The sequence below is a fragment of the Amphibalanus amphitrite genome, unplaced genomic scaffold, assembly GCF_019059575.1.
Source record: "Amphibalanus amphitrite isolate SeventyFive unplaced genomic scaffold, NRLGWU_Aamphi_draft 000371F_arrow, whole genome shotgun sequence".
In the NCBI taxonomy this organism is placed as follows: Eukaryota; Metazoa; Arthropoda; class Thecostraca; order Balanomorpha; family Balanidae; genus Amphibalanus; species Amphibalanus amphitrite.
The window spans coordinates 512999-529710 of NW_024881865.1; the positions used below are offsets into that span (position 1 = coordinate 512999).

Genomic DNA, 16712 nt, shown 5'->3' on the forward strand with positions numbered 1-16712 from the left:
CCCAAGTTTTGAATGCTTGACTTTGTGATGGAATTTGTGATTCTTGACACGGTGCTTGCAAAAATTTGCGCGGGCAAAGTTGCGTTGTTTTGTGTTCATAGGATAACAGCTCTAATTTTCGAGCTTTGAGGAGTTGCATCGCTGCCTCTAATATATTTGGGTGTCCTCCGCCACTATAAGAAGTGAGATGAAACGTAACAATCACCCAACGCCAGATTATCTTGCCAGGCAGGCAGACAGCTGTTGAGATGTTTCCAGAGTGGAATGGACCACGAAGGGGACGCTGAAGAGTGAACGTAGTTTTCCTTGGCATCGTTTATATAATCTGAGGCCAATTTCTGATGTCAATGTGACCTCGCTGAACTCGAAGGGGTATTTTGAGCTCTGAAATGTTTTCACACTCCTCACACGACTATGAGTCAGTTGCAGTTTGGGGACAAAATATCCTCATTTTAGTTATTTTCATGCAGTTGTCAGGAAGCTGGCAGTCAGTGTGGTATGTGGATTGTGGAACGGATATGCTTCTAAACTAGGACAGGGATGTCATTCCTTTGAATTGACATTGAAGCAGTACGTACTTTCTCTGCACGACAGTTAAGTTTTATATTAGGTGTCTGGCTATTATACTTGTTCTTTTATTTACGACGGCATTTTCTATCGAAACTTAGTACCATGGATAAGGGCTGAGATACGTCTTATCCAAGTTAGTACCTGCGGCTACATCCCTATATTTTAACAAGAATATTCATTGTTCGTTCAATGTTCATATGCTGACGCTAGACAATGCGCTCAAACATAGACCTCTGTACGGTGTACAGAGGTCTATGGCTCAAAAAAACCCGTCAGTTTCTGGCTAGCAGCAGATTTCCAGGAGTGACTTGCATGCGTGCTCTGTTGGCGTGTCCGTCTCGCCGGGTTTGTTCTGCTCTGTTACTCGGGTCAGGCCGGGGTCACCAGCCGTGCCCATACATTGTGGCTGTGCAGCGCCGGGCCGCCGGCTGCGTCGCTCGGTGTGTGCGTCGTTCTTTGTCTGTCGGTAATTGCGCGTGAGGGCGGGGTGCGCCGGCGTCCCCTCGGCACCCCGGCGGCCTCATCCTGCCCGCGGGCGCGGGCGGCGGTATGTGGGCGCTGTGGACCGGAGAGGCGCCGCCGGCCGGATTCCGGCGCTGAATGGCCGGTCCGCCAGCTGCCGAGCCGGCCCAGGCTCTACTGCGCAGTTCGCTGCGTCAACAGGCGCCGCAGCGGGCAAAGCGGGCGTCGGGACGCCGCGTCCCCGGCGGCCGGCGCTGGCCGTCCGGCCGTACCGGGCCGGCGCGGCGGGTAATTTCCACTGGCCGCTGCACGGTCGGCGCAGTGGCTCGGCCGACGCTGCGTGGCGCGCTGACGCACACGCGTGGGGCGTGCGGAGGCGGCCGGCCCGCTCAATACGCCGCCACCGCTGCCGCTCGCCTACTGCGTCACTGCCGAACGGCTGAGCGTCAACATGTTGATGCAGTCCTGCCGAAAAACAGCTCAACCTCACACGTGGGCCCGCGGCGAAAGTTCAGCACGACGCCGATTTGGTGCGCTATTTCAGTAGATCCTGAAAAACAAGCAGAATATTTTACGGGTTTGAAACTGCATGCTAATTGAAAACAAGGTTTATTTTTCATAGCACGTGGCTAATATCTCTAAGAAGATCGGTAGTGTGATGTCCTTGCCAGACGGTATACCAGTACAGAGGTGAAGCCTCATTCAAACCCTTTGGGTCCTCTTGAACCCACACCCGTCTGTGGCGCCGGAGGTCACCTTCAATGCGATCGCCAGTGGGGAGTGCCCTCAGACCAAAGGCATCCGATCGTGAGGCCATAATCCCGGTTTGTAGGCTTTGCAGGCTGCACGGTGCATGCGAGGTGAACTGAACCCATGGCACGACTGCCCCGGGCCGAATGCCGCACCGATCGGCCATTTGCGGTGGATATTTACGTGCGACGTTTCGTGGAATCGATGGTCTGTCGGCCGCCCCGGGCTGGGAGTCCCGGCCCGGCCCCGGTGACTTGAGCCGGGCTCCGGCGGTCCCTGGCACGCCAATGGTTCTCCGGCCCATGGGTAAACACCGGCGTCAGACGGCCCGCAGCTGGTTGGGTGCCGCGCTCGAACCGAACAAAGAAAGGGGCTGGTCGTCTGTGTATGTGCGCTTCTGCGTGACGTGCTCTGCGTACGCACGGATTTTGTGGAGTCCTCCGTCCTGAAAGCGGGAAAGTAGTGGTGGCACATGTGCCATATCATTATAAACGGTTACTTTCAATAAGAACATGCAGTTTCCGAACTTTGCCAAGCAGTTGTCAGTAGTGTGTTCGCGGTTGGTTGTACTGTCCATCTACTGCTTCTCCATTTTTGTGCCTATTTTCACCCGAATTTCAAATGAATGTTGGCTCGAAACCATCTATTATTTTTTCTGAGAATGAAATCAAACCGCAGTCTCACTGTTCGGAAGCCTACCTATAACCACAAACTTTTATATAGAGAAAGATATCTATGGTGTAACTTCATTGCGGTGTGGTCGCTTTGATTGCCTCAGCCGGACGACCGGCTCTTCTGTAACCGTCCATGGCCGCTGGTCAAGTTACGCTGACAACCCTTCCATCAGTCAGCAATTCTGTAACGTGGATGTTTCTCGAAGCCGCTGAACCGGTTGTAAGTTGTGACCTCGGTGATTCGTCCGTGTGAGGACGCTCGTGTCCGTGTGCTGCGCTGGAAGGGTGATACAACCACGGCTCAGGGACATAGCGAGCTCAGCTGATAGCACAGCGACTCTGAAATGTGATGAACCATGGCTCATAGGACGCGAACGATAGTCGATATTGATTAAGATTCTTTGTTGGGTCACCATGGCACGAACACTTCTTATCGACTAATCGGTGCTTTAGCGTTCAATTGAATTAACCGTACTGCCTTTTGAACAAAATTATCTTACCGTACTAGTTTGAGAATATTATAAAATGTCCCCACGTGGTCGATGTTCTTTGTTCGCGGTTTGACCGTCTCCGTCCCTGGTGGCGCCGCTCGGGTCGGGTCGGGGCTGTGGACGGCCATTTGATCCCCTGATCGGGGTGCCCGTAGTCGGGTGCTCAGATGTCCGGTAATCCGGGCCGCCACCCAGCTGACTGGGAGAGGGGGAGGGGTGTCCCCTGTCCACCGGTCGGCCCATTGACGGTGGCCCCGTTCACTGAGGCGGCGCCCCCGTCACCGGCAGGCAGTCCCTTCCGGCCCCTCCCGGCGGGGGACCGGCGTCCGTAACAGAGGGGTGGCTTATCAGCTGACCCAGGGGGCCTCGCCAGCTGAATGGATGTTATCTGGATTTTTCCACTGCTGCAGCTGATTAGAGACGTTGTTATTCGTGCTCGTGACCACTGACCAGAGGAAATTTAGGTAATAAGCGTCCATCAATGGTGATGGTCACTGGTCAGTAGATCTCATTGAGTCCTATACCTGGGTATATTGTATTAATCGCACTCGTTAATTCTTTCTGTTTTTACATTTTGGAGAAAGATATTGTTCGCTATTTGTCTCAGAACACCGCAGATGTTCATTCGAAGACACTTCCTTCGCAGAGCGTTTCTTCCGACGATTCTGCTTCTCTAGTGGTAAATGGATCACTAAGAGGGACTTTTTTCCTGAATTGTGCATTTTCTGGAATTGGGTAGGTAATGTCATCCCGGTCCTGAATAAGTGATAGCAAATGTTGAACTCCAAAAGAAATGTCAACGGTTTTGTTGTTTAACTCTATGAATACCATTGGTTGGTCGCTAGACCATTGTCCATGGGCTTCGGGCAGTGGGCAATGTTGCTGTTCAACAATTTTTGCTAAAAAAAAACTTCATTGCCGTAATAGCATTTGCTTTGGCATTGAAAACGCCGCTTCACTAGCAGAAGGGGTCCTTGGGATGAAAGCTTTCGTTGATACGACCAAGTGCACCAATGGAATCTGCAGCAAAACTCGCCAAGCAAAGTTCACCAAGCAACTGTGACGCCGGAGCAAAGGTGAATTTTTCGACCTCATAGCCCATAGGCGCCATAGGTAAGTCAATGGGAGAAAATCAAACCGCGCCCTTTGGAGCAAAAATCGCACTTAACACATTTAAGTTTTTAATTCGTTTAGTGCTTGCTGAATGTAAGGCGTTGAAATCGTTTGTTTTTGAATGACCTCCTTACAAAATTATACTTTTCATTCATGTATTTTTGTTTTAGATGAATTTTCGGCCAAAAATACATGAATGAAAAGTATAATTTTGTAAGGAGGTCATTCAAAAACCATTAAACATTTAAGTTTTGTTTGAAACCGTGACTCCATTCCCGTAGCGTAGGTCATGTAAGGTCATGGAGGGTCACAACACAAATAAGTATGACAATAACTTTTGAAATGAATTTCATGGGGCGATTAAAACACCTTAGATGTGTTCAGGTCAACCATGACGATCGGTCGATATGCAGCGTGACGTTTTCGGGTAAGGTCGTGACCTTGAACTTAGGTCAGATTGTCAAGTTGACCTTCAGTTCATTCGACGCGTCTCGACGTCAGAAGGGCGATGCGGTAAAATAAGCGTAAAAACTTAATATCAAAAGTTATTAGAGAAAACTATTTTTTTCACACAAAAAAGGAAATCTATTTAGACAGACACTTTTTACGACTACGATTTCAGTCCGGCCTTTTTTGCCCCGGCGTTCCTCAAGAGGCTTGTTAGCCGCCTTAGGTCTAATCTGGGTACTCATTAGTGAAAGAGCTTTAAAATGCCTATCGAATGCGTTTCACCACGCGATCTAGCTTTATTTGTGCACTTTTAACGTGAATTAAAAAAGTAAATTTTGGGGAAATTTGACTTTGATTTTCTTTGCTAACCTCGCCTAACCTAACAAATGTTCGAAGTATTTTTTTTTCGCTATTTTTCGTGCCTTTCCAATGCCACAATCGTCTACATTCGAACTTTTGCAATTCCCACTGTCCACTGATATCCTACGTGCAGGAAGCAATCATTTCACAGGAATGCTTTATGCTAAGCCACGCTTTTGAGTTTTGATTTTGTTGGTGATGGGTAGGGCTTTTGTTCAAGCAAAATATGTCTTAATAATTTTGACAAGGTTAAGTGAACTTGTTCTTGCTCATTGTACCTACAATGGCAATTGACAACCTTAATTCAAAATGCAGTTTTCAGTAAATATATCTTTGAAATGCTAACACGCCGCTCAAATGTTTCTAATGAATAGCACCAGCGTGTTACTGTTGTTGACTGTGTCCGTTTGTTTCAGTTGAGATTGTTTCCCTGCGCTGATGAGCCACCGTTGGTGCCTGGGCTTCGTGAACACGCAGTGAAGGTGCCCTTTCTTTGTCCGATGCTGCCGCCGGGACCCGCCGCCGCCGTCCCTCCCAGCGTCCATGGGGCCGGGGTGTGCTACGGTTTCAGTCCGACCTTTTTAGCCCCAGCGTTCCACCCCGCTTGGGCCCCTGCTGCTGGGGCCCGTCAGCGGCCAGGGCTGAGGAGACGACCCAGCGACCGGCACCCGGGTGTTATTATTGGGCCGGCCTACGTGAAACCTCACCAGCCGTGCTAGCTGCACGCTGATTGGTCGAGCGACGCTCCGCCTCTGACGTCAGAGGGGCACTCGGAATGACCTTGCCGCGCGCTAGAAAGCGGGCACAGTGCAAGAGAGACTAGCGAGCTAGAAGGTTTAGTGGGAGTGTGGCTGTTTCCCACCGTCCACAAGGACAAAGGCTGTGTCACCAGTGTGTTTGCTGGTCAGAACACTTGGTTGAGCGTGAAGAAATTACTGGGTGAAAGGCACAAAGCACTACGGCCGTTCCTGTCTGTGCCACCCTGTCTCTAGTCCAGTGCGAGAACCAAAAGAAGCGATCATATCAAGACTTGGCACTCGAAGCCTCGCGCCGAGAGAAGTGGCTGAATCTGTCTGTCTGACTGTCGCATACTGTCGAGATCATCATCATGAAGTCCGAGGTGATGGCCGCGTCCGACTTCATCGTCAACCTGCTGCGCATGAGCAGCCCGGGCAGCCTCAGCGAGCGCGAGCTCCTCCGGTTCCGGGACACGCTGGCGCTGGTTATGCGGAACCACTACCACAACCACTGGTTCCCCGAGAAGTCGTACAAGGGCTCCGGCTACCGGTGCATCCGCATCAACGGCCAGATGGACCCTCTGGTGGCGGCGGCCGGCGACAGCTGCGGTCTGGACCGGGTCTTCCTGCGGTCTCTGTTCCCCAGCGAGCTGACGATGTGGGTCGACCCGCGCGAGGTCTCCTACAGGATCGGCGAGAACGGCTCCATCTGCGTCCTCTTCGACGAGCGGGTGGAGCGGCCCCGTGCCGACGGCTGCAAGGACATGGTGCGACCGGCCTACGGCGGCTTCGGCGACCAGTGGTCGACGTCCGAGCCAATGTCTGCCTGCGCCTTCAGCTAGGGCCCTCTCCGTCTCGCATCCTGCCAGCCATAGTGTGATATGATCTCAAGCAAAGTGGTTATTATTGAATGGTGCTAGTGATAACGGAGCACCAGGGCATGTGAGGCAATGTACCCCTGGGTCATTCCGTGTGAACAAAGCAGCTGTCATCTCGCCCCCATATCCCCCTGACCCCAAACTAAGCTGGGACATGACGAACGCGGAACCCATAAAAATAGTAAAACACTGGAAAAAGCTATATGCAACCAAGTCAAGTGATAATGTGTCCGCGCTCGTTCGTGTCCCGGAGTGGTTCGGGGTCGAAGCATCCGAGGACCTCTCGCCCCCCGCCGCCGCTGTAGGTGCCGCGTGCTGTCCATTGGGACGGCCGCCGCCGCCCAGTGAGCTTTCTAAGTCATCCGCCGAGGCGGGCCGTCATGGTTGCTGGCGACCAAAATGGTACATGCCAACCGAGTTCAAATGTATTTGAATTGTTGTTGACATAATTTATTTTGTGCGAACATGCGAGGCCAAAGTGTGCACTGAAAGGCAAGAAGCATGTGATAAAGGAATCCTCTTGGACCTTCCGATTCGCGGGAGTGATGTCATCGATGCTTGTTCTCATCCTCATCGTTCTTCATGGCTGAAAGTCGCCTGCCGCCGGCCCGTGCCGTGGGGCTCATCTCAGGTCGTTAGTGACCCGCAGGCGGACCGGCGGCAAGCGATGTTTGTTCATCGGCATCACTCAAAGGTAAACTCTCTCACCTGCCTTGTCATTTCCATTAATTCCTGTTCGAAAACCGAAAAAAGAAAACCGCAAGTACAAGTCGACTTCGGTCGGTTCTTTGCACAATCATACATTATGGTTCGAAGGATGGTGCAGATAAACCCACGTATTTTATGTATAAAACAGAGAGGTACTTAGTGCGACGCGTATTTACAAATTGCAACCGAGCTCCGCCGTGGGGTAAGGTGGGCAGGGGTTTTCGTACTACGGCTGCGGTTGAACTACCGTCTGTGGTAGAAAGTTCAGGACGATGGCGCGTTTCATACGAAATCTGGCGCAATGTTTGTTTGCTTCTGAACTTGTACTGTTATTGCTGTGAATTCTTGAAGTGGGAGTGTTTCAATAACAATTTGTGGATTATTTGAGTTTCTTTATATAAACATAGAATAATATTATGAAACATTGTGTGGAAACTGCAAATACTGATATGATCAATTACTTAGTTTGGGAGTTGATACACATTTTGTAGCGATTTGTCTGGCAAATGGTGTAACAAACCTCAAGCCTATCATGATCTGAAGCTGCTGTAACAAATCAAAATTGCTTTGATGTTACATAGTACCTTGTTGGAAAGACTGGATACCTTGTTGGAAAGACTGGAGCATGGTTCAAGATGATGTGTAAAAATTCAAGATTTGTGCGAAAGCTTGTGACTGAAGAACGAAAACAGTTCGATATGATGGCTCAATCAAACGTGGAAATGGAAGACAAAAGTAGAGTTTCAACGTTCCAGCATGTGAGAATAACTTCAGAAATTCATAGTTCTTGTAGCATTGCATTCTTTTTATGTACATTTATAGGTTTTGCTAGGTATTTCAATTCATTGTGTCAGTTGAGATATAGATAGATGGATTGCAGAAAATTTGTAGAATCATTGTATGGTAGCTAGGTACTTGTTTGGTAAAAAGGTATGTGATGAATGCCATGAGAAGGTTTGTTTATGATTTAATATATGATTGTTGTGGTACCTACAAAAATGCAAGCTTACTAGCAACTAGTTTCTGAATCAAATCAAAAGTATTTGCTATGAATGTAAATATGTACCTGCAAAGTATGTCAATAAATTTGTGTGATGTTGACCAGAGAGTTTTATCATCTGGGCATTTATGTCGCTTCTTACATTAGGTGTTAAGCATAGTAATTACGGATGAACTTTGTGCCAATATCTTCAATGCACAATGTATGTAGCATGTCTACAACCCTCACTGATCCTGCTATAGCTATAGGCATTTGGCACCAGCTTGACCAAGGGCATGAACTTCACAGTTGCACAACCTTTTGTCATGTACCACCAGTCACTTTTTTACTTAATTAAGGTGCACATAGCACTGCACACAACAATGTTCAGAGGGCCTACACAAAAACAACATGATTAGTGTGCACGATGCAAAGCATTGTACTCTGATTATTTGAATATTTTGATCACTCAACAGTCAGCAGTCAGGAGATAATTATTGAATATCACATTTACCTATTATACATCACTTGTCAAACAAGAGCATGATGACACACATTTTGACAAGCAATCATGGTAGTACCTATTCCAATAAGTTGGACAGTCACCTCCCTGGGCGTCATTTTTCCAGGAAGGTACCTCTGCAGGTGTTGTGGTAGGCTAGGTTGAATTGGGTTAAGTTAGGCGAAGTAAGGTGGTTAGGACCAGGTCAGACCGTAAGGCCTGGTCAGGTTGATTTTAATCTTTCATTCTAATTTGACATATATACCTATTACCTATGTTTTTGCTCCAGCCTTAATTTCATTAGGTAATGAGTTAATTTTGCTTTGTTTTTATCTGTCTTGTTTTGTGTTTTTGTCCCTTAACCCGGCAGTTGCTGGGGTATTTCGCCACCCACCGTTTGCTGGGGGGGGGGGGCGTTAAACGCCCCCAGCCGATAACTCGAGAACCAATAGGCGCAGCGAAACGCACGAGGCGGCAAACGAAAGAACGCGACGAGACGCTTCAGATGAGTACTTTAAAGTTGAATTTTGAGGTCACAGGTGACAGGTCGGGTCAAGGTCAGGTCAAACACCTGAAATCGGGCTTTCAGTAGCATGGACTTCAGGACTTCGCAATGGGCGCCTCTCGTCATAAACTCTGTCAAAACGGTGCACAATCCATCAAATAAGGCCAACAAGAGTGTCAGCTCCATGTAGGGGTCAGTCACAGGCGCGGATCCAGGGGGGGGGCGACGGGGGCGGCCGCCCCCCCCCCATCCGAAAAAGGCGCCCATATCCCGCGGCAGAGAGGGCGCCCCGAGCAGAAGACGGGCGGCACAGCAAAGATTCAGCAGAAATAGGGCGCCTCCAGCAGAAGTTGGGCTCACCAAGCAGGAGAGCGACGCCCAACTGCCCATTCCCAGCAGATGAGAGTCGTCCCAGCAGCAGATCGGCGCCTTCAGCAAGAGAGGCGTCTCATTACAAGAATAAAAATACCTTCTGTGCCAGAGGGGCGCCCCTGGCAGCGGAAGGGCACCCCTAGCAGGAGAGGTGTCCCTCTGAAGAGGAGCGTCGCCCCAGCAAAAGGAGAGAGGCGCCCCATTCCGAGAAGAAGAGGGGCGGCCTGACAGCAGATGGGCGCCCCAGCAAAAAAGAGGAGCTCCATAAGAAGAAAATGGGTGCCACTGGCAGAAGAGGGGAGCCCCCGGCAGCAGAAGGGGTCCAGCAGAAAAAAGGCCTCCAGCGGGAGAGGGGCGCCCCCAGCAAAGTCGAGGGGCGCCCCAGCAGAAGAGAGGGGCCTCCAGCAGGAGAGGGGCGCTCCCAGCAGAATAGGGGCGCCCCAGCAGAAGAGGGGCGCCCAGCAGAAGAGAGGCACCACAGCCAATGTTAATCAGAAATAGGGAGCTCCCAGCAGAGGTTGGGCTCGCCAAGCAGGATAGGGGCGCCCCATTGACAATATTCGGCAGAAGATAGTTGCCCCGGCAGCAGATGGGCGCCCCAGCAGACAGCAGTCGTCGGGTGGCCCCAGTAGAAGAGGGGCGCCCCATTACAAGAAGAAAATGAGTATATTCTACACAAGAGGGGCGCCCCTGACAGCGGAAGGACAACCCCAGCAGAGGGGCGGTGCCCCAGTAAAAGGAGAGGGGTGCCCGCTACGAGAAGAGGGTCGCCCCAACAACAACAACAAAAAAGAAGCCCTATAAGAAGAAAAGGGGTGCCTCTGGCAGAAGAAAGACGTCCCCCGTAGTGGAAGGCGGTGGAAGAGCGCCCCCCAGAAGAGTGGCGTCTCCAGCAAAAGAGAAGTGCCCCCTGCAGGAGAGGGGCACCTCATCAAAAGTTGGGCAGAAGTGGGGCGCCTCCAGCAGAATTTGGGGTCGCCCGACAGGAGAGGGCTGCCCCATTCACAGTAGAAAAAGGGACTCCCCAGCAGCAAAGGGGTGCCCTAACAGAAAAGGTGCACTGCTAGTAAAAGTGGGACGTATCAGGAAGAAGAGGGGCACTTCTAGCAGAAGATGGGCGTCCCAGATAAGTGGGCCGCCTACAGCGAATTGGTCGTTCTTATAGAATGAAGAAATGAGGCGACTTAAGCAAAGTGGGCCTCCCATGAGGGATTGGGCGATCCAAGCAGAGGTTGGGCGCCCCCGGGAGAAGTGAGGCATACCAGCATAAGTGAAACGCTTGCTCGAGATTGTACAGAATGGCGCTCGTCCAAAAGAGATGCCTTTCGGTTTTCTCCCATAGACTTAATATACCTACCTACCTAATGGAGAGGTCGCAAAGCTGACCTGACCCTAGGTAACAGATATCAAAGTTACAAGATATACATTTCATGAATATTGCTGCTTTCATCAATCGCTGAAAGTTTTAAAGTGATCGTTCAGTCGGTGTAGCAATGGTGAGCATTTGAATTGAACTTTTGTCTGAGGTTAGGTCACTTGGCATGACCTGGTGACCTGACCTTGCATCACCCGGGTCTGACATTTTACAACATGTGCAGAAAAGGTGCATGATAAGGTATGCTGAAAATGGCGGCGCTGCGCGCAGCCGTTTTTCACATATTTGCGAAAACCGGAGCGGGGAGCGTGATAACGCCCCCAGCACAGAGCGAGTTTTAAACTCTCGATTTTGACGGTTTGGCGCCCCTTCGTATGAAGCGCCCCCGGATTGCCAGGTCGCCCCTATTTCGACTTGCCGCCCCCCCTCCCGAAAATTCCTGGATCCGCCCCTGGTCAGTCAAGCATAGGTCAGGGTCAAGGTCAGGTCAACCGGGTAGGCACATATCCCCGAAAATCAAAACTGATATTCGCAGCCTGTGACACATGTTTTGTGGGTAATTTGCAGGGGCGCGGGAACTACTTTCCGACTGGGGGGGGCACACCATAGTAGAGATCAACCTAGGGTACCCCCAAATCTAGTTTTCTCACCGGTTTTAGGCCACTTATTTTTCACCCCTCGGCTTTTTCAACAAAAAAAGAAAACATTTGCAAAAAAAGTGTGGTATTCCGTCTCAAAGCTGTGGGGGCACCGCCCCCACGACCCCGGAGTTGGGGGGGGGGGGGGGGCAAGCTGCCCCCACTCCCCCCCCCGGCTCCCGCGCCTATGGTAATTTGGGGCGTAGAACACGATGGAGACATTCATTTTATCATATGTGTACGTGTTTGGCTCAAAAAGTCCAATTGAAGAAATGCATGTATCATGGGCGTGAAGTAGTCACGAGAAATTGCCAAGATTCAGTTCAAGATTTTGGAAAATGCGGAACGATAATCAATAATCGAAGATAGCCTTTTGATTGTCCATGGTATTGGTAGTCTAATGGCGTTTACGGCATGTCTGTATGTCTATTCTGTGATTTTATATGATTTTTTGAACATATGCCGTTTTTGGTCGAAAACTCAGAAATCATGACGTCACTAAAACCTCGATATCTCAAAAAATTTCCGACCGATTTTTTTGAAACTTTGTCACAATACACTTCAATCAATTCCCTACAGGTACCCAAAATTGCAGGCGCGCCGTTTTTATGCTATGGCCCGGCGAAAAAAGTGGGGACGTTTAACGCCCCCCCCCCCCCAGCAACTCGCGGGTTATATTTTGCCCCATAGGCAAGGGTGGAGCTTTTCCAGGGAAGGTGTAGGAGCATGATTGGAGGCGCTCAACCAGACGGCATAGGAGGGCACGGTTTCTGAACGCGCACTGATGCCTGATTCAAGCCACACTGTCTTCATGCGGGGCGGCGCGCTACTTAAAAGTCCCTAAACGAACGGGAAGTGATGCCGATAGAACCTTCAATCATTCTGGGCTAACGCTTATGACTTGGAAAAAGTCGCGATCCCTATTCAATCGAAAACCTGTGGGGCGTGGGCTCTTGTTCAGCAGGAGGTGTATGAAGAGCCACCCGCCATAAGCACTGCTCAACCGCAGGCACAGGTTTAGACGGCGTTGGTCCGCATCAAAGCCAGTGTGCTGGAGAATCCATTGGCTGAAATGCTCCAGAACATTCATCACTGTGTTTTTATGAAAGGTGGCTACAAGCTCAGTTAAAAGAAAAAGTACCAGATTTTTTTTGCTTTTTAATTACAGCGGGAAGAAAGGTGTTCGGATAATTTCGTTACACCCCCTGTTATGTTCAAATGGTTGCTAAATTCGAAATCAGCTCCAAAAACTAGCCTAGAAACATGTAAAACTCGAAAAAGGAACCGAGGTCATCAAAGGTCATTGAGCTGACCTGACCTTCAGGTGACCTTGACACCCACCCTAATGCATGGGACCAGCATCGCTGCATCATATCACATGTTTCAACGCTTGAAACCACGTGAAGACTGCAACCGCGCGGCTAATGCGAGCCGACATACGCCGAATCGCGATTCGGGCCAAACATGGTCTCGAGAAATAGGTCACAGGTCAAAGGTCATTTGGGTCAGGGTAGGTGTAAAATTGATAAAATCGGGGGCACTGAAAGTTTCGTCGCGATCGGACGGTTTTTACGCGAGTTACTCACGAAAAACCGATAAAGCGCACCCAAAAAGGCAGAAATATGCACATGCGATATCCTATACTGCGAAAAAAGGTGCATCATTTTTTAACGTCGCCGACAAATTGTAATTACCCTGAGCTCAGGCAAATGTATGGTAGAAAATCCCCCAAGTGAAATACACTACGGCGGAAATAAAATACCCTACGGCGGAGCTCGGTTGCAATTTGTAAATACGCTAGTGCGACAACTAGTGTAAGTCACCCGAAGTTAAAAGGTACAAATAAGTCGATCATAGCCTGTGATTGGTTTCGCCACGCTAGTTTCTCCCTTTCAGCCGCGCTCTGTCGGCTGCTTTGTTAGCTTTACCAAGTTCACAGATTGACGCGTTCGGGGCGTGCCTGTGTTTTAACCGTCGTGCAAGAGCCCTGTATATAGTGGTCCTTTTCGTTGGCTGTGGAGTGCTCCTGGGATGGCCCGAGCCGGGGCTCACCGTGCACCTGCAAGACGCTTCAAAAATTGTATTTTGTTCGCCTCCGAGAGTCCGCTGTGTCTAGGGTGTTTTGTACAGAAATACATGCTAATTCTGCAAGTGCATACGGTCGTGTCACTGGTTGAACGGGGAAATGAGAAGGGAGGGATGGAGGGAAATGTCTCGAATGACACGGGTTGATGATTCAGACGAAGCTAGTTTGCCACGGAGTTGCGAGTAATTGGTGCGGCTGCAGCACAGGTTCGCTGCTGAGATGATGACACTGGACACGGTTAGGCTAAGATTCGACGGCGGCATATTGACACCATATGTTCTATCGTAGAAACGCACACAGTGGGACTGGTAGCTAGAACACTGCCGATATCGATGTCGGGAGGTTCATTTTGTAGAGCATCTGGTGATCATTCCGAAGAGCGGGATGGCGAGAGGCACTCTCCGGCAGTGATGAAGCATCGGGCAGCTGTGCTACCAACTGGAGCACAGCTCGAATGGCCAGTCATATAGGGAGAAATTGAACGGCTGACACGAGCCGAGGGACTGGAATGTCGATTATAGGACTGGCTTGCCTAGACTGTGTGCCAACTGCCAGTGGCCGAAGAAAACTGTAGATTTGGTTTCGGAATCCGTGACGTATGCTGATGAAATAGCATGTTGATCAATAACATTTCCCTTTGTCGCGGTAAATTCATGGTAAATATTTCTTCTAAAGAGGCTCGAAGGTTTTCCACTACACATTTTTTGTTCGATGGTAGACGATAGCACTAACAAAGTGGTTTTTCGTTAGTGATAGCCTGTGGGATTTTCCACTGTGACGTCACTACCTATCGTTCATGAGCAGCTCTCGAACTGCGCAGTACCGTCCAGGATATGTGCCCATATATGAGTTCAGTACCTGACATCATCCTCATTATAAATGGGTGCATAGTACACTTTCAAGTCGTGATGCTTCATACGTCCTGAACGAGCGTCTATGTGAAGAACTATATGTAACGTGCTATCTTACGGAGCCATCTTACATCGTGATCTTTGGCTATACTTTTGAGACCTCCAGACCACATTTTGATTAAGTCCGTTCCAGCAGTTTGTATTTCTAAAAATGAGGGCGGCATAAACATGTCAGCTTATGCTAAATGTTGTGCATCAGCATACACAACTGTGACGTCGTCGCAGCCATACTGTGGCGTCCTGTTAAATCAACAATCTGCCCCAACTAAGGAGACCGGGGACTGCTCTAGAAATGCCATTGGGGATTGTGCCTGGTGATATTGCAGTCTGAGTGGAGTTTATTGTCCTGAACCCCTTACACCAATCTACCCGCAGCAATGGACGAATGTTTGTGTTCTTTGTTTGTATGTCTGGCGATCTTACCGACCCGGCTCCCAGTTCCGGCAACATTGACCAAATGGTGTGGACATCGGCAGACGTGCTCTCGAGTCCTCGTGTGCCCTGCTGTCTGTGAGCTTATAGATAGTGCCCTCCGACCTCCCACGCGCGGCGCTGGCACTCTCCCGTCCGCGCTGCAACGATTGCAACATCCGGGAAGGGGCTCTCTAAACCGGTCAGCCGGCCGCTCCCTACTCCGTGCTCCGCTCGAGCCGTCCGACCGGCCCCGTGCCGTGGCCTCGGCCCGACCGGCCGGCCGCGGACGGAGCGGCGCTGGACGGCCGGCCTCTGAGCGCCGCCATTGTGTGTCCACTGCATACAGCGAGGCTCGGCCGGGCCCCGCTCTCGCTGGCCCCTGATAGATGATTTCAGCTGCAGTAACGCGCTAGTATGTATGCTGGGCTGCTGCAGTACATCATGGCCCACTCCTTATGGAGTCAGATGTATTCCATCACCGATAACTGGCATGTGCCAGTATAAACCGGTACCTACATCGTGTCCCAAATCAGAGGATCCATCTGAGCTGTCGTCTTCTCACGTTGAACCGTCGCGGTACACGGTCGCTGCCAACCAGGCTAGCCTTCAGCCGTGCTCCGCTTTCCACCCCTGAGAGCGCTCGCTGCCGCTGAAGGATTTCTGCCTGGCGACTGTTCCGCTCCACGTCCGTGGCCTCCACGGCTGCGGGCTCAGTTTCAAGGAGAACGGCCGCTGACGGCGGCTGGCGCACACGGTGAAAGCCTGTACGGCCGAGAGCTCGGTCCGACCGCCTAACCACCGCTGTGGAGAGCGCGCCCATCACCGTGTCACCGACACCTGGCCTGACCCGACCGCGGTGACCTTTCCCCAGCTGACCTGACCTAGCGACCTTTCCCGACGGCCCGATCGCAGCCGGGCGGCGCCGCTCGCCAGCTCAGCGGTTTCTCATTTGACGGCCCTCCCGGGACGGGGTGGTCTGGTCTGTCAGTCCGAACTCCGAACGATTCGTTCTCGTCAGCGAGCGAGCTGGACCGTTCACCCAGGCTGCTGCCGGGCAGACCTGGACGGCAGAGGCGGAGTCAGCCACGATCCCTCGGTAGGCTGGACCCTGGGCGCGCCTCTGCCGCTCGACAGCGGGTTCTGTGTATGACTGGCCGTACGATCCACGGCAGATGTCGGCTCTGGTCCACTGGTCTGCCAGACGCGGCCGGGTCTCTGGTCTTGGTCCACCGCGCTGAGCGGACCCGAACGGTGCCGCACACGCCGCGGACACAGCCGCCGGCAACAGCGACTTGTAGCGATACGCTGCCATTCCCAGATTTGTGCCCAATATGCCGTGACATGACTGGTTCTGTCGATAAATGGTCGGTTTCCCAATGCTGCCTGCCACGGAATATGGCCCGTTTTCTGACGAATTTCGCCGCAATATGGTGGCAATATGGTGGGTGACTGTCGTCAGGCGAGTAGGACAGAACTCTGGCCTTCAACTCTAGCCCTACGTAGTAAAATTTGAACCTTACCCTTATCGCTATCAGCATTCAGCCATGAACTGCGCATTCAGCTAAATAAACATTTAGTGCGACGTTGCAATATTACTGAGCCCTCGCTGTATGAAGCATTTCAATGTTATGTTCGTTGTTCATTGTTCAATGTTCATCCTCTTTTTATGGGTGGCCATGCTCCAATTTGATGGACGCCTTACATTGCTGCGCATATGCCAGACACTGTCGGCGTTGT

The 16712-nt window shown here is 50.9% G+C and overlaps 1 protein-coding gene across 1 annotated transcript; it reads left to right on the top strand.

Annotated features, from left to right (window-relative positions):
• Positions 1 to 5651: 5651 nt before the first annotated feature.
• On the top strand, positions 5652 to 13720 carry LOC122389763 (protein BTG2-like). The gene has a single exon (XM_043382105.1). It carries the CDS (start codon positions 5979 to 5981, stop codon positions 6447 to 6449), a length of 471 nt encoding a protein of 156 aa, XP_043238040.1. The 5' UTR covers positions 5652 to 5978; the 3' UTR covers positions 6450 to 13720.
• The last annotated feature ends 2992 nt before the right edge of the window (positions 13721 to 16712 follow it).